This window comes from Dioscorea cayenensis, chromosome 19 (assembly GCF_009730915.1).
Source record: "Dioscorea cayenensis subsp. rotundata cultivar TDr96_F1 chromosome 19, TDr96_F1_v2_PseudoChromosome.rev07_lg8_w22 25.fasta, whole genome shotgun sequence".
Classification (NCBI taxonomy): Eukaryota; Viridiplantae; Streptophyta; class Magnoliopsida; order Dioscoreales; family Dioscoreaceae; genus Dioscorea; species Dioscorea cayenensis.
Genome location: NC_052489.1, coordinates 30,557,948 through 30,578,167, shown reverse-complemented (window position 1 = coordinate 30,578,167; position 20,220 = coordinate 30,557,948). Strand labels below are relative to the sequence as shown.

Genomic DNA, 20,220 nt, shown 5'->3' with positions numbered 1-20,220 from the left:
GATTCTTGGAAAGGAGAAAAGGGCTTCTTAAGTCTGGCATCTCTGAACAATCTCTGCTCTAGATCTCACGCTCAATTTTAAAAAAAGCAAGAGGATCCTCATGTCCATTCCCCCAACCAAATTCATTAACTTTAGGGCTTTTATATATATATATATATATATATATATATGACTAATGTGATAAGCGCCTTTTTACAAGAGAGTGTTAAAGGGACAAACAAATATAGTAGTACACTAATTACGGTGATTTTAATAATTTCTAAGAATTTATCATATAAGGCGGCTAACACGCGGGCAATTACAACCTATCATATGCACCTAAAATGATATCTCAATGACCACAACCCCACAATGAGTAAATCCTCTATGTCTTGCAGTCCTAAAGGGATAGAGAATACGGCTCATTCCACAAAAAATTATGTGAACAATATTGATACAATATCTTTATAATATGTTTATACAGTACTATACAATATCTGTAGTACTAGAAATTTGACCTTACACCACTCACTCATCATTTTTGATGATTTCCAGTCAACTATCTAGTGATTGGTTTATAAATATTCAACCAAATAAACAATCAATATGCATCATCCATTTTTTTTTTTTAATTGAAATAACCGCTAGCTATTGAGCTCTAATAACATCTGCCCAATTCCAAGTTTAGTTGGTCTGAAAAGTATAAAATTGCTGTTTTTTTACTTTATAAAATGTTTTAAAAAATTTATATTTATGAAATTTTACTATATTTAGTTGACAACATGTAACGCTAGTGTGTTAAATTAAATTTTTAAATACAAAAAATTCTAAAAATATATTTAGTCAATAAAATTAAAACTTTATGAGACATTTAAAATAAAAAATGTATAGACTATGTTAATTTAAGAAAAAAATGAGAGAACAACTGAGCCCAAACAAAGATAAAGACGAAATAAAAAGGAGAAAAGAAGGCTAAAAAGCAAAAGAGTCACTAGGAAAGGACAATTGACAAAAACATCATGTAATGTTACATGATATATATTTAATAAATAAAAAATAAATCACTGTTTTTAAAAAAACCAGAACGAAACAAATAAACAACAGCATGACACAAATTCACAGCATACAATGCATTCAATATATATATATACACATACATCTTGGTTAACAAATTAAATGAAATTAGTGGGGATGATGACAGTGGATCATGCATGCATCTCCTGCCAGAGGGAGAGCCCTAGTCTCTTTCTTCTTCTTCGTAGTAATTAACTCTGTGGGTTCTCTATACCTCATGGTTTAACTTTGTTTTTTGCTCCCTGTAAAAATTCATTTTTCACCATTAGATGACTCATATGCCACGTGTCAAGATAGCTTCTCCTCCACTATCAATATAAATATATAAATACATTACAACCATGCATACTTTTGAAAATAAAGGAGAATTAGGTAGACAATATTGAAACGCTGAATGAGTGACATGAGGGACATAACCGTGTCGGTGCATGGCAGACGTCAATGCTGGATCCCATCCAACTTCAATAACTCATTATCACTTCCTCTTCTCCACAAACTTAAGTCTTCAGCCGCAACTCCCGCTTTGGATCCTTCATACAAACATGATTATATATATAATCTTTTGAGAAAGATAGATATATATATATATATATATATATGTATTGAAGGAAGGTGATGAATTTGTGATGGTTGATATTCATTGTGTGGGGGAATGGAGGGAAAAACGTGTAGGTAGTACATGACATGCATGGCCCCTCCATGTGGCTTGAGTTCTCTTTGTTTCAGTGCCTCATTTATTTGATATATATTTCTCATGTATATTAGACATGCTCATTTGCAACAGGACAAGTCCTTTAATTGAGAAAACAAGACAAATTGAACAAATATTATACGCCTTCGTTCACACATTTCTATAGATGATTTTAGTATCTAATATATATATAGATATAGAAATAGATATACAATGAATTAAGTAAGAGAGTGTTGTAGAGGATATGAGATGAGATGAGATGAGATGAGATGCGATGAGATGAGATGATGACTTCTTGATCACAGGAACGTTTGTGTCTTTATCCGGCAAGTTGGTGTGTGACTTTTGCAACATGCCCCATGCTACAAACTTCATAATTTTTTTTAATGTTTTATATATTTAAAATATTTTCATCTATTAAGGTTGATCTATTGATTATATCTCGTGAGATACTAGATTCTCCAATCAAAACACATATTAATTATTGCATCAAATTATCTAAAAAAAAACTAATAATTCAAACCAAAGGGTCCATAGCCGAGTCACATGGGTCCACTATCAAAGATGTGGTGTGGAATATTCAAATGCCCCAAATTTGAATCCCATTAAACACATACAATGGTGATAGATCTTAGTATAGATACAAACTTACAGTCTAAACTCTCAGGTCATTTCGTGAAGTCATAAAAGTGAGATGATTAATCTCTAGCTTATGCACACATCCTTAATCAATTGGGCTTGTTGCATTTGTTTTTTTAATATATTTATTAGTTATTTTTTTAAATTTATTATTAGTTTTAATGATTTAATTTAATTAGTATCAATTAAAATATTTTTTATATGTAGATGATAATCACCCAACCATTTAAAAGAAATCAAGAATGTCCATATGGGTGGAATTAATATTTCATATGGGTGGAATTAATATTTCAACACATCTGTACATATAGTTTTTATGTACTTTAAAGTATAATTTTGGATACTTTAAGTGGCAGTTGCACGATCAATAATATATATATATATATATATATATATATATATATAAAACTAAAAATTTAAACTCCACCAAAGTTTCCATTTATAAAAATAATATATATTATATTTGTAATAACTCCTATAAAATGACACAGAATAGTTGTTTTGGGGGAATATATGAAGATGAGTGCGTATGGACTTTTTTTTTATAAAATTTAATTATATGCATATATAAAAATTAAAACTCCAGTCCATAAAACACAAAAAGGAAAAAAAAATCATATAAAGCTTCTTATTATATATATTTTTTGTGTTACACCGTCAATGATCATAAAAACATGGGAAAATAAATTATAAGTTTCTAAAAATTTCAAAATATCTTAAACTCAGATTCTCTGATATTTAAATTTACCAAACAATTCATTTTTTTATGACAGATTATTTTTCAGTTCACACAGATTACTCCATCAGTTTATTTTATCTTACAATATGTATTTCTTACTAAAATGTATAGTTTTCATTTAACATTCGATGTTTTCATGTAATCAAGTAAATTTTCACTTTATATATATAGTATTTTTTCGTTTAATATATGACCATTATGTTTAATAATATCTGTTTCAGTTTAAAAACATTATAAAATATTTTTTTGAACAACACTTATTTTTATAACAGAAAGACAAAAAAATCTAATGTCAGAAAAATAAAAGTTTTTTGAAAACACTTAAATTTAATGAGAAATATATAAATAAGTGTAATTTGGAGAGATTTTTAATACATTTTTAGTAAAAACATTAAAAAAATTTTTTGTTTAATGCACTTATTATATTATCATATTATATTATATTTTATTTTGCATGCATGTCACACAGTTAAATAAAGAAACAAATAAACTCACAGTCTAGATTGTCGAGTCACAGTTCAAAATTCAAAAAAACGACGACAAAGAACAAAAACTCTTTACCGACAAACTTTATTTTTTTACTTCCCAGAAGATAAAACTATAAATTTCCTTTTTTTTTTTAATTGTTTTTTATTAATAATATCAAACTGTAAAAAATAAACAAATAAATAAATAAAGCATCTATAAATAAACCTCATCGTCTTCTCCTTCCTCACTCCTCTCTGAGCTCTCTCAACAATGGCTTCCATTATCAATGGCAGCAGCTGTAGAAGAAGAAGAAGAGCATCGAAGCTCATCTTCTCAGCCATTCCATTCTCATGCCTGCTTCTCCTTCTCTTCTTCCTCTTCTCCTCCTCCTCCTCCTCAATAAGGAAGCCATTCTCCACCACCACCAATCCCCATCTCCACCTCCATCACCACTCCCACTTCGAAACCATAAACACAGCCAAAGCCCATTGCCATGGCACGCTCTACCAAGACCTCTGCGTCTCCTCCCTCTCCTCCATTCCCAACCTCGCCTCCAAAACCATACCCCAAATCATCTCCTCCCTCATCAACCGGACCACCTCCGAGGTCTATGACTCTTCTCGTAACTGCTCCAACTTCCTCCGCCGCCGCCACCTCGATCTCCGCCAACAAGTCGCCCTCACCGACTGCCTCGAGCTCTTCGACGACACCATCGACGCCTTCCGCACCGTCCTCTCCGACCTCCGCATCAACGCTTCCTCTCACAAAGACGACATAGAGTCATTCCTTAGCTCCGCCATTGCCAACCAGTTCACTTGTTTAGACGGCTTTTCTCACGTCCTCGACGGTAGCCTCCGCCCGAAGATCGAACGCAAGCTCCGCCACATCTCCCACCTTGTCAGCAACTCCCTCGCCATGGTTAGAAGGATTTCAAAGAGAAAGAAAAGAAGGGAAGCACTAGAAGGGTATGGTAGGATAGTCAGAGGCTTCCCGGAGTGGATCAAATCCGGTGACCGGAAACTCCTACAGTCTGCCGGAAATACAACGAATGCCAATATAGTGGTGGCCAAGGATGGCACTGGGAACTTCACTACCATCGGAGATGCCATTGCGGCAGCGCCGAACAAATCTAAGACGAGGTTCATTATCTATATCAAAGCCGGTGCTTATTTTGAGAACGTCGAGGTTAACAAGTCCAAGACCAACTTGATGTTCATCGGCGACGGCATTGGCAAGACTGTCATCAAGGCTAACCGGAGTGTCGCCCAAAATTTTACCACTTTCCGGTCAGCCACTCTTGGTATGCATCTCTTCTTCTTCTACTTCTTCTCTCTTGTTCTTAGATACTCTGAAACAAAGGTGAGAACTTTATGAATGAATGAATGCAGCTGTGTCTGGTGCTGGATTCCTGGCCAAAGGGATAACAGTGGAGAACTCAGCCGGGTATGAAAATCATCAAGCAGTGGCAATGAGGAGTAGCTCTGATTTATCGGCGTTCTATCTATGTAGCTTCGTTGGCTACCAAGACACACTCTATGTTCACTCACTCCGGCAGTTCTACAGAGAATGTGATATATATGGTACTGTAGATTTCATCTTCGGTGATGCTTCGGTGATTTTTGAGTTCTGTAATCTCTATGCGAGGAAACCAGGTCCAAAACAGAAGAACATCTTTACAGCACAAGCAAGAGAGGATCCAAATGAGAACACTGGCATTGTTCTACACAAGTGTAAGATTGCTGCAGCTGAAGACCTTATTCCAGTGCAGTCAAGTGTGCTATCTTATCTTGGCCGGCCATGGAGGGAGTATTCAAGGACAGTGATTATTAGGTCAAATATTGGTAGTTTGATTGATCCTGCTGGATGGTTGGAGTGGAATGGAACCTTTGCATTGAGTACTCTTTACTATGCAGAGTGTGAGAACAGGGGACCTGGATCTAATACTACTGACAGAGTCAAATGGCCTGGCTATAGAGTGATTAATTCCACTGAGGCCAGTCAATTCAGTGTCGCTAATTTCATTAAGGGTGGTGAATGGCTGGGAATTACCACCTTCCCATTCATGTTGGGCTTGTGAACTTCTTTATTCCATTTTTCTTTTTCTTTTTAATTTACCACGTTTAGTTATTTCGATGAATAAAATTGCATTTATCTTGAATCAGCACTGAGCAAATGCAGAAAAAAGTTGGGTGCATTTTGTAGTTCAATATACAGTGTGTTTAGAAAGATGAAAAGAGAGAAGCGCAAGAGCCAGAGCTATGGCGAGAACCAGAAGGGAGTGGTTCATATAAATGAAAAATGTCTTCCCTTTCTTTTTCTCCATAGTCATCATCATCATCATCATCATCTGCCTGTTCTGCATGGTTGTGGCTAATTGTCCTGCTTTAGTTTCATCTTGTTGTAACACTTCAGCAGGCCATACTGCATCTTCATTCTCTGTAGATGAAGCTCCAGAGTTATCAGATGAACCTGTTCCCTGTTCACAGGATTCAGTAGCTGCTTCTTCTTTTGCATCCCATTCATCTACTTGCACTTCTTCAGTGTTCACAGCTGGCTCTCCATGGAGAAACTCCTCCTTAACAAGTGGTTCTGTTTCCTCTTCATAGGATTCAGTAGCCTGTTCTTCCCCTCTTTGATTGCATTCACATTCTTCTTGTTCTTCAATATTTGCAACAGACTCTGCATCAGGTTCTTTGTCTATTATCATAGCATTGTTGAAGAATGACCCTCCTTTCTTTGCATTGGTTTCATTGCATTGACCTTCTCCTTTCTCAGCAAGTGGCTTAGTTTTGTCTTGATAGGATTCAATTGTTGGTTCTTCTTCCTTCTTAGAGTTGCAACCTTTTTCTCTGCAATCACATTCACCTTGTTCCACTTCATCTTTTAGCACAACATAGGTTGAAGATGACAGCTCTCCTTCCTCTTTATTGGTTTCATTTGGTTGAAATCCCTCTTCTCCTTTCCCAAGCTCCTCAACAACTGGCTCTGTTTCCTCTCCACATGATTCCTTCTCTCCTAATACTTCATCATTGACCACTAACTTTGTATTGGCTTCCATCTGTTCTTCTTCATCTATTTGCTTATTATCATCTTCAACATGGATAACTACTTGGTTGCAAGAATGGACAAACAACATCTCATCAGACAATTGGTCTTCTTCTTGACCATGGTCATTCACTGTAACCTGGTCCCCCTCCCCTTCTCCTACTCCATTACAAGCATCATCTTCTTTTTCTTTTTTCATCTTTTCATCTACAGCGCATGCACTTACTTTTTCTTCACCAACTTGTTGTCTGTCATCTTGATTTTCCACTCTCTCATATGCTTTCAATCCGACAACAGACACTGCTTCCTCCTTCCATTCTTCTCTTTCCTCTGTATGACTTTGGCATAAGCACAATTTTTCATCAACCTCAGTCATGGATCCAGCCTCTTTCTGAAAAACAAATACAAGATCAGGATAACAAAGAAATTAAAACAATCACATATACTCACCCATAATTTTTCTGCAGGAAAAAAAAAAAAAATACAACCTTGATTTCCACCAAACCATCAACAACTGTGATCTCCCCATACCTACAAAAAGAAACAAACAATTATCATTGACCATCACCAAACAACAAAAAAACAAACTTTAATTTAAGCAGAACTCTGCAAAACTGTGTGCTACCCATTGATTATGCTGCCATCTTTCACCTCCTCTTCCTTCTCTTTATGATACTGTTCATAATCTGACCCTGCAGTTGTCTTCCTGTTGTTCCTTTGCTTATGAACATGGCTTCTACGGGCAGCCCAAGCTGCAGCTATGATAACACCACCAATAACAAGGATCCCACCACCACTAACCTCTAATCTCATCCATGGCCTTCTCTTGTTCCCCTGATTTGCCTCTGCTCCTTGTCCTCCTCCTCCTCCTTCCCTCATTGTTTCTTTGCACAAATGAATCTCATCTCTTGTTTTGACTGTGTTATTAGGTTAGCTTATTAATTGATTAATAATTATATGTTTTTTCTTTAATTAATTTAGAGAAAGAGATATGTGGAAAGAGAACAAGGCATCAGCCTAAGAATTAGTGGCACAGTGGTGGGATTCTCTCCGGTGTCCGTTTCTGTCTCTTCTCGTGCTTTACTTCCACTTGTCAGACGGCCCTACCATCCACGGGTGGGCCCAACTCGCAGCTTCAGGAAAACATAAACACGTGGTGACACGTGTTGGAAGACTTTACCCAACAAATACCAAACTTCATATTATCAAAAGTATAATAATAGAATAACATTCATAGCAAAGAACTATTCCAACTTTCAGACTTCCAGTTCTAATTCAGTCTATAAAACAAATAAACAAACAACCAACTAAATATTATCTATGAAGATCAATGATCTTTTTTCTAAAAAAACATGACTAAAGAAAACAAAAAGGTCTCAGCTTTTTATTTCAGGGGTCTGGTGAAGATGGAGGGCTGTCTTTCATGTAGAAAGGGATGGGCTTATCAACCCATCTAATTCTGCATCCTTTGTCTTGCAGGATCTGAATCAGAGCTGGTGAGATTACATCCTTGAGAATGGTAGGCAGCTTCAGCTTCTTCAATTTGTCAAGACAGGACCGCAATGCCAACATGAAACCTTCTTTTCTAACATGAGTTAGATGCACCAGCTTCACATCCTGAAGGCACCTCAGATTCCAGAGCAACCTTATCAGGACTTGTTCCGATATATTGCAGTATGATATGTTGATCTGCAAAAGAATAATTTTAACAGTCCATCAAAATGTTCGAGTTCATAAAGCACATCCAAAAGACACTGTTTCGGTTGGCTATTAAATATTCTGTCAAGCATAAGCATGCGAATATAATAAGTAAAGAATTGTCAGTTGATTTATTATAAGACTTTGATTCTTCCAGCCAGGTGAGACCCCTACTTGGTAGTTGCTTCTGATGATGAATATAAAGTTAAGATTGCAATCTAAACAAATATAGCTTAAGCTAAAAGATTTAAGTAAGACACTCTATGCACCTGTCTGAGGTTGATCGCATATCTAGCAAGGCCAAGAAAGCCAAGGTCATCCACCGCAGAACAGCGCTTCAGGTCCAATTCTGTAAGATTTTTACACCCAAAGGCAATGGCTACAATCCCTAAACTTGTAACTTGAGTCAAACCTCTCAGTTCAAGATCTTTTAACTCTGGCAAACAGCTCACATACTTCATCCCTTGGTCTGATATCCTTGTGCAGTAGCACAGATTTAGCTTCCTGATCTTCTTGCAACCATATGCTAAAGCAGCCAACCCATCATCACCTATTCCTGTGCATCTGCAAAGAGAAAGACAAATTAGAAAACCTTGATAATTCAGAGAAAATAAAAGACTTTTTGCACCGATGAGAGAGTTACCTGTATAAATCAAGCTCTTGAAGTTTTTCACATTTGGCAATATAATCAAGACCATCGTCAGTTATGCTTGGGCAAAGGCCTAATTTCAACTTCATCAACTCTGAGCATCTAGATAAACTCTCAAGTGCTGCAAAAGATAAGATTGATTATAAGTTTATAAATGAGATAGTGAAACAGCAACACATTTGACATCATGCACAACAGAATTGTTATACCTGAGTCATCAAGATCGCAATCTGTGAGATCAACCTCTTGGAGATTTGGGCAACAAATTCCAATGTACACAAGGCCTTCATCAGTGATGAGACTACAAGACTCAAGGAGGAGGGATTCGAGTTTCTTGCAAGAATTGGCAATGGCGATGAGGGAGTCATCAGTGACATCATGGCAACATGTCAGATCAATAGTCTTTAAGTCAGCACAATTAGATACTAGCTCAGAGATATTCTCATCTGTAACACCCTTGCATTTGCCAAGTCCTATTTTAGTCAAGCCCTTGCAGTTGGCACCGATGATCTTAAGCCTTGGTTCTGAAACTTCAGAACCATCAACTTTTATAGTATGAAAGCCATTCGTCAGCATGCCCAACTTTGACAGGCAATTCAGTGGTAGATCCTTCAATTTTAAGTTCAAAACATTTAGAAAAAAATGCACAGGTGAATAAAGTGATTGATCAATTTTAACACTCACAACGTAACAATCACTGGCTTTAAGTTTTCGGAGAGACTTGTGCCCTTCAATAATTGAAACCAAGCCAAATGCACTCACATTATGACAGCGAGAGACATCAACACTCTGCAATTCATTAAAAAAAGTTATAAAAAATCTACACATTGTCCTTCTTTTACAAAATACTATGGACTAGTGCAATTCATACACATCACAAATGCAGAACAAGTTATATAAATCCTAAGAAATCAGTAAAACTTTTCATGTTCAGGCAGTAACATCATATGATTTTCCTGATTTATAGAAGCAAGAATATTCTAACCAATTAAAACTAATGAAAGCAAAAGAATAGAAGAAAACGATAACTAGGTAGAGAAAAAAAAGAACAGAATGATCACCAGAAGTGTATTGCAATTCTTTTCATTATTGAAATAATTAAGGCCATCATCAGTTATATAGTAGCATCCAACCATTTTCAGAACCTCCAGCCTCCCAAGTGTAGAGATTGAATGAAGAGATTTATTCGTCACCTGAAAAAAAAAAAGGCAAAACTTCAGCGCAATCAATCCACTGTCACAACCTCCACATCAAAAATCAGAAATTCAGAACATTTAAAGAAGCTAAAATTTAAAACTTAAATCTTTGCAAAATTGAAACTAAACAACAACCGCTGCGAATAAAAAAGAATTAGAAACAAAAACTTCAAATCACGCTAACAAATAAACATAGATTTAAAATCACGAATGACCAACTGACCAATAGATAGGATATATCCAAAAACTTCAAATTCTGGCACTTATTCGCCAGCAACTTGATCCCCAAATCCGAGATCTCAAGACACCACTTGATCCGAAGCTTCTCCAGACCGGGACAGCCGACAGCCACCTTCGCAAGACCGACATCCGAGACTCCCAAACACTTATCCAACCTCAGTTCCTTCAAGCCAGCGAGCATCGCCAGCACCGCCACCTCCCGATCCCCAACTCCAACGCAGTGCGAGAGATCCACGCTCTCGAGCCGCGGGCACCCACGAACCATCGCCGCGAGACCCCTCCACCGCACACCACTCGCCCGGCTAAGGTTCACCTTCCTCAGCCCCGGCGCCGCTCCGCCGCCGAGAGCCGCCGAAAGGCAAGTATCATCTAGCCCGGCGCACGCCGAAAGGTCGAGGCTTTCGATAGCTCCATAGCATCTGATGAGCATACCCAGTGCCTCCCGGCGAATCACGTTAAGATCTCTCCTCTGCAGGCACTCCGCGCGGTGAAACGCGCGGGAAACGAGCCGGATGGACTTCCGATCAGCCGGCTCCGGGACACGATCGATGATGTAGATCAGGAGATCCACAGGAAGGACGGTGATGTGAGCGTGATGGGGTGCCATGATCTTGGAAATGGACGGCGAGGATTTCGTTTAGGTAGGGATGAAGAGGAACGAAGGACAAGGGAGGAAGAGGTGGTGAAGTCGGAGGGAAGAGCCGATAATGATGTGCCTAAGGAGCACCGATCGCTTCAGAAGAAAGAACAGCATGGTCCTTTGGTGCTGGAACAGGATAAGAGCGGAGGTGACAGGCGACAAGTTGTCTGGCCGCGGCGCACCACACCGGGGGTGAAGACGCCGGAGAGAGGGATGAGATTTGATAAGAAGGAAGTGAGAAAGGTGATAACTCCTCGGAATGCTGCCTCCCCTGGGTGATATTTGCAGCCTTGACTTGGATTTACTTTAATACCCTAATTAGGTACCGAAATGCGTTACGGAATGGAGGGTATTTTGGGGATATGGCAAAAAGTGAGTGGACACGTTTCAGTATGGTATTGGTCAAGGTGTTATTCGACCGGTGAACGTACCTCCCCAAGTACAGGCCGTCAAGGTACGAGTGGTTGCCTTTTGTGTCAAGATCTCAACCCGATGTCTGATCACAAACAGAAAATAATTTTACATGATGACGTGGATTATTTTGAACTTGACAGCTCGACAAAATGGGAAGAATCGTGTTCGAATTCCAACAGCTGTAGTTTTCTCAGCTCTGTGTTGAAAACCCGTACCGGCAATAGCGGGGACCACTAACGTGGCTCTAGCCCGTACTTATCTAAGGACGGGGGTACCTGGGGGTGTGCGAGTGGGGCCCACACTCCCATCAGATTTTTCATTTATTTATTTACTTTTACTTACCAGAACCAGAACCTTCTTGACATTACAATTTTATAATTATTATTTCACAGGGCGTCAAGATAAAAGTTAGATAAACTACTATATTGGGTAACTCCATAAATATATATCTATATATATATATACACACACACCAAATGGTCAGCGGCTGAACAGAATATTCAAAGATTGTTCAACAATTATTTTGTATATTATTGCAGAAACATTGGATTATGATAAAATACATCTCCATGAATGTATCAATCTTTAAACTATATAAACAGAATTGAAGTATTATTTTGTTAAGGTATGACAGACTGTTTGTATAATTCATCCTTGCCATCAGATGGAGAATTTCTGTGTGTTTGATGCTGAATTCCGGCATATGTTTCTGCTGAAGCTAATACTTCACTGGCATTCCAGTACCAGGGTTTTACATGAGGAGATGAATATGATGATGAAGGTGAAGATAGCATTATTGACCCCCAGTCTCTCAATCCTGTTTTAACTTCTCTCACTCTCCGACGAGCTAATAAGCCGCCTGCATCTTCTTGTTTTACTTCAGACATTGTTCGGACAATGGCCACGCACAGAAGTAACACTATTACTGCATCTTCTTCTGGTAGGAACTCCATCGCGAATAACTTCCAGTTTATGAGAGCTGTTGCCTTCCCCTCGGGGTTCTCCGGGGAGAATCGAATTAGTGTCACATAATGTTCTTCCTCGTTTGTTTCATCAATTGATCTCTGTTCCTTCATTTGGTACTGCAGTTTTCTTCCTATGTGCAAACTTGCCTGCAAAAGTCCATGACATTTGTTAACAAAATCAAGCAGTTGGCTTAATGCATGCGGTTGTTGTCGCCTTGTTGCAGTCTAAATTCCTAATATTAAATAATCTCTTGATATTATTGGTTGCATTATAATTTTGTTGATGTAACAAAGAACTATAATATCCACTTGAACTATGACAGATACGAGAGAAAGAGTGTTTGACATACCGACTCAGAAGAGTTTTCATTTTCTAGCAAAAAGTTGAGCCCATCTCCCCATTCTATTGTGAGTACATCTCCTGATGATAGACACCAAATCGTTTTCTTATCTTGCAAGTCTTCCTTTTTCGGTGCCGCCGTGCCGACAACATTGTCTACAATAAGAAATAAATTATCTATAAGGAATTCACTATCCAAAAGCATCCATCACAATGCGCCAAATAAATCATGAAGAACTGCGAACTCACAGCAGTGAAAATCATTAGCAAACACCCAACTTATATATATATATATACATATAGAGATACAATGAGTCTTCTCTCTTGAAAAGTAATGAAATTTAAGGATTACCAGGTGCTGAGCCAACAGAACTTGCAACATATGACCACGGGCCTTCCCGTACTTCAATGATTCTATCCTCCCATTTTACTGCTGTTGGAGTTTCGCCTCCTCTCCTCCAAAATCCTCTGCCTACTCTACAAAATTGTCATAAATCTAGTTAAGAAGTATATGATATATGCTCAGTGTACATCTGAAACACAAGATTTTGGATTAAAGTTTTCAGTAAATCACCGGCTCCGCACTACAAAACACTCCCTTCCTGCATGATCAAGAACTGTGCGAGATAACCAACGACCCTCTTGTGGGTGATATTCTTTCATCCTAAGTATTACATCTGAAATCATGGCACCACTATCATCAGTCACTCTATCGGGCACACACTTCAAGAAGTATGGAGCCTGAACAGGAGGCGTAATCGAAGCCATTGCTCTCATTTGCACATTGAGTTCTCTTGTTAGCGTAAGAGATGTTACCCGTAACAAGTCATTCCACCAGAAAACTACTTGCTTAAGCATTTTGCTGTTGCCTATACAATTACTTCTTTGGTTCCGAACCTCTATCACAATGCCTCTAGTACCAAACTCGCAGTATAGCTGCCATATCCTCTGCCAATTCTTGAATTGTAATTTGGCAATGGGCTTCTCTAACTTCATCTCTCTGTGACACCGAACAGTTTTAAGGCGCATGAACATCTTGTTCACATCTTTTCCTTCCTTACTTTCCCATTTTCCTTTGAGAAAGACACAAACCTGTCAACAGAAATCAGGACAGCTAAAGCTCACAGCTTCAATACTAGAATTCATGTCATCACCATGACAATAATAAATACAGCATCCGTCAACTGAAAGCTCACAGGTTAAATATGAAATTCATTTTATAACACAACCCACAGCAGCACTTGATGATCAGACCAAGAATAACAGATATGAAAGCACTGCCAAGAGAGCAGGTTTCAAGTTTGAAACTTTTCCAATTAGACTAGAAAAACTGGATAATTAGTCATTTCTTTAACTTGGTGGATTCAATAATGTCACTACTCAACTGCATCATTTGTTTTGCTCGCATGCAACAAAAAAAAATAAAAATGTGTAGTCCCTAACAACTAACTATAAAGACCTCCCACTTGTGATAAACAATAAGAGACCACATCATATTACTATATAACTCTTATCTCAACGACCACATTGGCAATCACTATCATTGATTACATATTTCCTAAAAAAAAAAAGCGATTAGGTAAAAGCAATAATGCATCAGGCACGTATCCTTATACTTGGCATATCTCACAAACTCACCACACAATTGTCCATTGAGTCACATACCCCATTGACAAAAAAACCACTCATATCCATCATTGATTGCTATGTTTCTATAGAACCACTATGGCACTCAGAACCAGAAAGGCTTTCAAACAAGTAACAAAAAGGGTCCACTTCAACGACATTCCAAGTTTCAGCAAATATCACATTCACCTTTGATCAGCAAGCGAAATGGGAAAGGTTTCAGTTTTAGAAATGGAACTAAGTTCATAAGCTAAACGAAGAACTTATGATTTTCTTTTCAGAAGGGCAAGAATAACTATTGATTCTAAAACGCAAGAACACGGCAACATCCGAGTCCAGTACCATGAAAAAAATGCCATTTTGTTTAGAGGAAGAGAGTCCCCCCTTCGAAAACAAAAAGATTAAAATTAAAAAAAAAAATAAAGGAAGAAACTGCGGAGAAGGGAACACCTCCAAGAGGAAGCGAGGATGGAGGCTCTTGTACTTCCGATTGAGGTCGGCGTCCCAAGTAGCCCAGTTGAAGAACTCCCTCGCTGGCGATCTCCTCGGATCAAATACCATCCCGGCAAGCTCATATGGCTCATCAAAAGCCTCCTCCCACGCTCTTCTCGTCGATTCCCTCTCCTCCTCCGACGTCTCAACCCCGAAACCCATCGCTCTCTCTTCAAATTCTCCCAGTTCCTTCAAATCCCTCTCATAGCTCCCTGGAAAGCTCTGAAATTCGAGAAAACAACCAACCATTAAACCTTTCCCCTAAAAGATGTAAACTTTGCAGAGAAAACGCTCAAAAAGCCTTGAATCTTTGAAGGGAAATTACCTGATGAGTGAGCCACATGAGAAGAACATCCGACGTGGGTACCAACCGAAAGCCATTAGCCGGCAAGCTCTTCACAAGGCGCAAGAAATCCAAGTACCGGCGCTTCGCAGCGACGAGGTACACAGTCTCAGCCATGAAGGGATCAGAGAAGTTGGCAGCGAGGGACGCATGCCTTCTGATCCTCGCCAAAACATCTCCACCGTCCAGCGGCTCCTCGGAAGCGGTGCTGATCTCCAGATCGAACGGCTCCGATGGGTATCTAAGCTCCCAGATCTCACGGCAGCGGCTGAGAGCGTAGTCCTCATTCTCGTCATCGAAGATGGCCGGCCGGTCGATGAGGAACCCGAATCTCGACACGCAGTAGTCCCGATACCGAGGCTGGAAAACCAAAAGACCCGATTGGAAAATTAGAAGAAAAACGAAGGGCATTACAGTCATTTTAACGACCTCTCACCGGATCGAAGCAGTGGCAGAGCCAGACCCAGTGCACATCGGGTGGCGGGAGAAGCGACGGCGGCGATGAAGATCCGATAACGAGACCCGAAATCAACGGCAGCCATACCTCCTCATACCTGTTGAAACGTGAGATGTTATCTGAACCGTTGACTCGGTAATCCGAAGTAAGGGAGGATGGATGCGAACCGTTGGATGGAACGGGGGTGGAAAACGGTGGCCGAGCCGGAGCGGAGGAACGAGAGGTGACGTCTTGAGGCGGTGACGAGATCCAGTGAGATGCGTATCCTGCCGTGATCCGACCCGTTAACGTTGCTGGCGGCGGAGGTGGCGGCGTGGTTAGTTTGGTCGGGCATTTGCGGATCCGTTCACCGAACCCGGTTCGTGATTAAGATGAGCAGAGTTCTGGGTTGCTTGCCTTTTTATACTTCTGGACTGAGAATCTGCCACGTGTCTGATACACGTTTATTTCTCCTGCCACGTGGATTTAAAAAAAGGAATTTTGTATATTTAAAAATGGCTTTTATTGCTTTATAAATTTATTAGTATTTTAAAGTATGAAGACCAGTACATGAAATCCACTTGCCCACTGGATTGATTGAGTGGTTTTTCAGGCTACTAATATTTTGTTAGGAATGCTGTCTTTCTTCTTTTGCTTTTTATAAAGTTTGCAATGTGGTCCTTGGATGCATTGCCTCTGAATTCTTTTTTATGTTGTTATTATTATTATTATTTACAAATGATGTATTAACTATTCAACAATAAAAGAAACAAGCAAAGGTAAGTAAATTATGGATATATATATATATATATATATTTAGTTGAATGTGACCGATTAAACTTTATTGTAGGCTTTTGTTATTATCATGAAGTGAATGGAGACATTTGGTACTTGGATATCAAATGAGTTAAAAACGTTTGCCATGTTATTCATGATGGTTTCATTAAAGTTAATGATTTTGATAGTTATTGTTTGAGAAAATTAGAAAGCATAAAGTTGCAAGAGGATCTGTGCTTAGACATGAAATATCAATTGATATTGGGCAGAGTCATAGAGTTGGGTTAAAATGTTTGATTACCAACTATGAAAATATGGTAACAGTTATCTTTTTTCAAGGTTAAAAAAGAGAAAAATAATCAAGGTTAAAGATTGATCATTCATGGGATGGCACAATGAGAATGATAAATTCTTACATGATTTATTTATGGTTTGAATGACAAATTTTTCAAATGACCATCTTTTGTGTGTTGGTTTTGAAAAGGACTATATAGTCTTTTACTTATTTGAATAAAATTTTTTGGGTAATTAGACGGAGGAGGATAGGGGAAGATGCAGGGTGACGTTCGCCTTTGCTTCTCGCCGGATGGATTAGGTTTCTTTGCTCCAGTTGGTATCTTGTCTTCCGCTCATGCTAAAGTCAAAGGTTTTCCCTGGACGTTTGGTGATGAGGCGGAGGAGGAAAATGGGCTGTTGGTTTTGTTAGAGCAGTTTCTTAGGACGAGGAGGAGATGATGTATCATCAAGTGGCTCCAGGTGATGATAGTGAGTTGCTGCTTTTGACGACGGCAGTGGTCGAGCTTTGCTCCCATACCGGCAATCAAGGTAGCTTGGTAGAGGTCCAACCGGCAACGGTGGAGCCTGGCTCTCATGCCGGAGTTGAAATGCTGTAGTCCCAAATGTCTGAGCGTCGACTTGATGGGCATTGCTTACTGCAGGGAAGAGCTGTTAAACAGAAGCGGGTATGGTCTGAGGCGAAGTGGGTGAGTGGATCGAGGGATGGAGCCATGGAGGAGCAGATGTTCACTCGTGATATCCCGCCGGAGGAGATGGGCAAGCAAATGAAGGAGTGTGCTTGCCCTATCGTTGTTCTTCTTGGTAAGAAAAAGATGAGAAAAAGAGTTGGGATTCGAGGGAAGAATAGATTATCGTCGTGGGATAAGGGGCAGGTTGAGCTTAGCTCCCGCCCGGTCGAACTGGGGACGCTGGTCCGTGCCGGGTGACCTTGATAGTGCCACTTGGCGAAGGATATTGTGGTGGAGCTCTGCTCCCACAGTGATCGTGATAGGCCTACATCGAAGGAGCCTGGTTTGGCTGCTTGCGGTGGTGATAATGGTGGGGTTGTGGTGGAGCGCTGCTCCCACATGGATCAAGCAACGGTGCAGGTTCATCGGAGGTCACCGGGGAGTTGGACTGATGGTCAACGCGATGCTCGGGGGGGACCCGTTGGTCGTGCACGGGCTCGGACGCCCGAGCGAGATGGGCTGGCACGTTTGGAGGCTCGATCGTCGAGAGCTCGACGTGTCGAGCATTGGGTGGTCCATAATCCGATAGAGACAGGTGGCAGCTCTAAGGTGTCCAAGGTTTCTCCTAGCCTTGCGGATGAACGACGGGGAAAGATTTCTCACGTGAGACTTATGCTGGCTAAACGGGGAGCCGCATGTGATGCTGGGAATGTTGGGTCCCGTGTTATAAAGGACCCAATTATTTGTGTGGTTTCGGATTGGATCCTGGGCCAAGTCAGTTCGGCCCAGAATGAATTCGAACCTGGAGATCCCTTGCTTCTTTGTGATGTGGGCCGTAATGTGGGCCAAGCGCATGGGATTAAAACTGATGAGGGGATTGCTAGATCCCGTGAATCTGGGCCTGAACATGAGCCTGCTAGTGGGCTATTTATTGAAAAGGAAGTCGACGACAAAGTTAGAGAGAAGGTTGATGAGAACATCACCTCTATTCGGAGGAGCTTGGAGTTCTTGGGGCCCAACGGTGTGGTTCGTGGTGCGACCCAGCCTGTTGAGGAGGTTCATGACACGGTCGAGGGATAGGTGCCTTGTTGCATATGGCCTTGAGGAGGACTGTTGTTACTCGTTTTCCTGTTTTGTTGGTCTTTAGTTGTACCTTTTGGTTGGGGTTTCGATTGTATCCTTACCACATCTAGTGGTAGGTGTTATCTTTTATTAATATAGTGGTTTATCCAACTTTTCAAAAATGTTAAAAGAACAAAAACTCTACGCTTGGTTACGGACAAGAAACCGTTCAAAGCAATTTTTTTTTTTTACCAAAATAAAATTAAATCTCTCGACAAGAAGTGAGGAGAAAAAGCTCTCACCAGAAGTGAGGAGAAAAACTAAAAACGACAGGAAAATAAAATACAAGGAGAAAAGAAGCTGGGTAGGCGGAAGACACCGTCTGGTCCCTCATGCCTGCCCAAACCATCAAAAGGAGCAACTACTCCTGCGCATGATCAGGGTCCGACTCTCCAGCGAGATTTGAGGTTCTAGCGCTGAAGAAATTAAGGGATCGCTTAATTTTCTGAGAAGCTTCAGTAATAGTTGGCTGCTGACAATCAGCTGCAGTTGAAAACCAAGAGAGAAGCATATTAGCAGTTTTAATAAAAATATTGTAAAGCGGTAAAGCAGTCAAATGGAAAATACGAGTGTTTCGTTCAATGCAGATATTCCACAAGATTGCACGGGAGATAAGATCCCAGAGGATTCGGTGTTGAGGGGTAAGGGATGGAATCCAAGAAGTCCAAAGTGTGGGAATTGAATGTGGAAACTGATTTAACCCAAGGACCTGTGAAAAAAACCCCAAAGACGATTGGAGAAATCACATTCAAGAAAAAAGATGGTTAAGCTTTTCAGAGGCTTTGTGACAAAGAACACAGGTATCTGTGGAGTTTTGAATGTTGCACCCTCTCTTGAAGAGATTTGTGAGAGTGAGGATTTTATCTTCCCCAGCGAGCCAGCAAAAAAGAGTTATTTTACTAGGGCAGCGGATTTTCCAAAATTGGGAGTAATGTGGACTGCGCATTCCACCATCAATAAGAAAATTATAAAATGATTTGACTGTGAATTTTCCACTTTTTTCCAGTGTCCAGGAGTACATATCATCCTGACTATGGGAGCAATCCGGAATGATCTCTAACAGATGGGTTAACATGGCCGGGGAAGCAGAGTGAAAGAGGGTCTCTGGGCTATTAATAAGTTTGATGAATTGTCTAATATTTATCCAAGGAGATGTACAATCAGAGAAAAGTGTTGGCCAGAGATCTTTGAGCAATTGTCCAGCGTGCCAACGGTCAAACCAGAGGGGAGTGTTTGAGCCATTTCTGATAATATTGTCTATACAGGATCGGAAGGGAAGTAAAGTAGAGTTCACTCCTGCCCAAAAGAAAGATTTGTTTCTAGGTGGGTTGTGGAAAAGGATTCCGTTTGGGCTACGGATTGAATAATTAGAGTGAATGATTTTAGCCCAACTACTGTCTGGTTTACAAGATAATTTCCACCACCACTTCCCAAGTAAAGCTTTATTAAATTCCTGAAGGTTGAGAATTCCCCAACCTCCCATTTCGCAGGCCTGGTGATTCTGTTCCATGCAACCAATTTGATTCCTTTGGATCCCAGGTCAGGACCTTTCCTAAGAAAATCTCTGCGAATTTGATCAATATCTTTGATTACCAAGGCAGGGTGTTTGAAGACCGACATCCAATAAACTGGGACAGTTGAAAGCACGGAATTAATGAGAGTTAGGCGGCCTCCAAGGGATA

The 20,220-nt window shown here is 39.9% G+C and overlaps 4 protein-coding genes across 4 annotated transcripts; 1 reads left to right on the top strand and 3 right to left on the bottom strand.

The window, feature by feature from the left end:
* Positions 1–3,821: 3,821 nt before the first annotated feature.
* LOC120250280 (pectinesterase-like) lies at positions 3,822–5,751 on the top strand. The gene is made up of 2 exons (XM_039259079.1): positions 3,822–4,890; positions 4,979–5,751. The coding sequence occupies exons 1-2, from the start codon at positions 3,861–3,863 to the stop codon at positions 5,665–5,667; spliced, it is 1,719 nt and encodes a 572-aa protein (XP_039115013.1). The 5' UTR covers positions 3,822–3,860; the 3' UTR covers positions 5,668–5,751.
* Positions 5,752–5,763: 12 nt separating this feature from the next.
* LOC120250282 lies at positions 5,764–7,597 on the bottom strand. Its single transcript, XM_039259080.1, has 3 exons — positions 7,261–7,597; positions 7,124–7,166; positions 5,764–7,026 (listed from the first exon to the last, which is right to left on the bottom strand). Exons 1-3 carry the CDS (start codon positions 7,512–7,514, stop codon positions 5,794–5,796), a joined length of 1,530 nt encoding a protein of 509 aa, XP_039115014.1. The 5' UTR covers positions 7,515–7,597; the 3' UTR covers positions 5,764–5,793.
* A 240-nt stretch (positions 7,598–7,837) lies between these two features.
* LOC120250279 (F-box/LRR-repeat protein 3-like) lies at positions 7,838–11,319 on the bottom strand. Its single transcript, XM_039259078.1, has 7 exons — positions 10,402–11,319; positions 10,044–10,175; positions 9,667–9,771; positions 9,192–9,591; positions 8,977–9,103; positions 8,603–8,897; positions 7,838–8,324 (listed from the first exon to the last, which is right to left on the bottom strand). The coding sequence occupies exons 1-7, from the start codon at positions 11,023–11,025 to the stop codon at positions 8,025–8,027; spliced, it is 1,983 nt and encodes a 660-aa protein (XP_039115012.1). The 5' UTR covers positions 11,026–11,319; the 3' UTR covers positions 7,838–8,024.
* Positions 11,320–11,982: 663 nt separating this feature from the next.
* On the bottom strand, positions 11,983–16,370 carry LOC120249688. The gene is made up of 8 exons (XM_039258284.1): positions 15,863–16,370; positions 15,675–15,792; positions 15,221–15,598; positions 14,854–15,117; positions 13,352–13,869; positions 13,130–13,254; positions 12,788–12,933; positions 11,983–12,584 (listed from the first exon to the last, which is right to left on the bottom strand). Exons 1-8 carry the CDS (start codon positions 16,027–16,029, stop codon positions 12,093–12,095), a joined length of 2,208 nt encoding a protein of 735 aa, XP_039114218.1. The 5' UTR covers positions 16,030–16,370; the 3' UTR covers positions 11,983–12,092.
* Positions 16,371–20,220: the final 3,850 nt, after the last annotated feature.

Excerpts from the sequence above, each read along its gene's own strand:
- LOC120250279 (XM_039259078.1), bottom strand. The coding sequence starts at position 11,025 with ATGGCACCCCATCACGCTCACATCACCGTCCTTCCTGTGGATCTCCTG. Across the intron at positions 10,176-10,401 it reads TGGATATATCCTATCTATTG|GTGACGAATAAATCTCTTCA; the intron begins GTCAGTTGGTCA and ends TTTTTTTTTCAG. Across the intron at positions 8,898-8,976 it reads CAAGAGCTTGATTTATACAG|ATGCACAGGAATAGGTGATG; the intron begins GTAACTCTCTCA and ends TTCTCTTTGCAG.
- LOC120249688 (XM_039258284.1), bottom strand. The coding sequence starts at position 16,029 with ATGCCCGACCAAACTAACCACGCCGCCACCTCCGCCGCCAGCAACGTT. Across the intron at positions 15,118-15,220 it reads TCATGTGGCTCACTCATCAG|AGCTTTCCAGGGAGCTATGA; the intron begins GTAATTTCCCTT and ends CTCGAATTTCAG. Across the intron at positions 13,255-13,351 it reads TGTTTTGTAGTGCGGAGCCG|AGTAGGCAGAGGATTTTGGA; the intron begins GTGATTTACTGA and ends ACAATTTTGTAG.
- LOC120250280 (XM_039259079.1), top strand. The coding sequence starts at position 3,861 with ATGGCTTCCATTATCAATGGCAGCAGCTGTAGAAGAAGAAGAAGAGCA. Across the intron at positions 4,891-4,978 it reads TTTCCGGTCAGCCACTCTTG|CTGTGTCTGGTGCTGGATTC; the intron begins GTATGCATCTCT and ends GAATGAATGCAG.
- LOC120250282 (XM_039259080.1), bottom strand. The coding sequence starts at position 7,514 with ATGAGGGAAGGAGGAGGAGGAGGACAAGGAGCAGAGGCAAATCAGGGG. Across the intron at positions 7,167-7,260 it reads GATGGCAGCATAATCAATGG|GTATGGGGAGATCACAGTTG; the intron begins GTAGCACACAGT and ends TTCTTTTTGTAG. Across the intron at positions 7,027-7,123 it reads ATGGTTTGGTGGAAATCAAG|AAAGAGGCTGGATCCATGAC; the intron begins GTTGTATTTTTT and ends TTTGTTTTTCAG.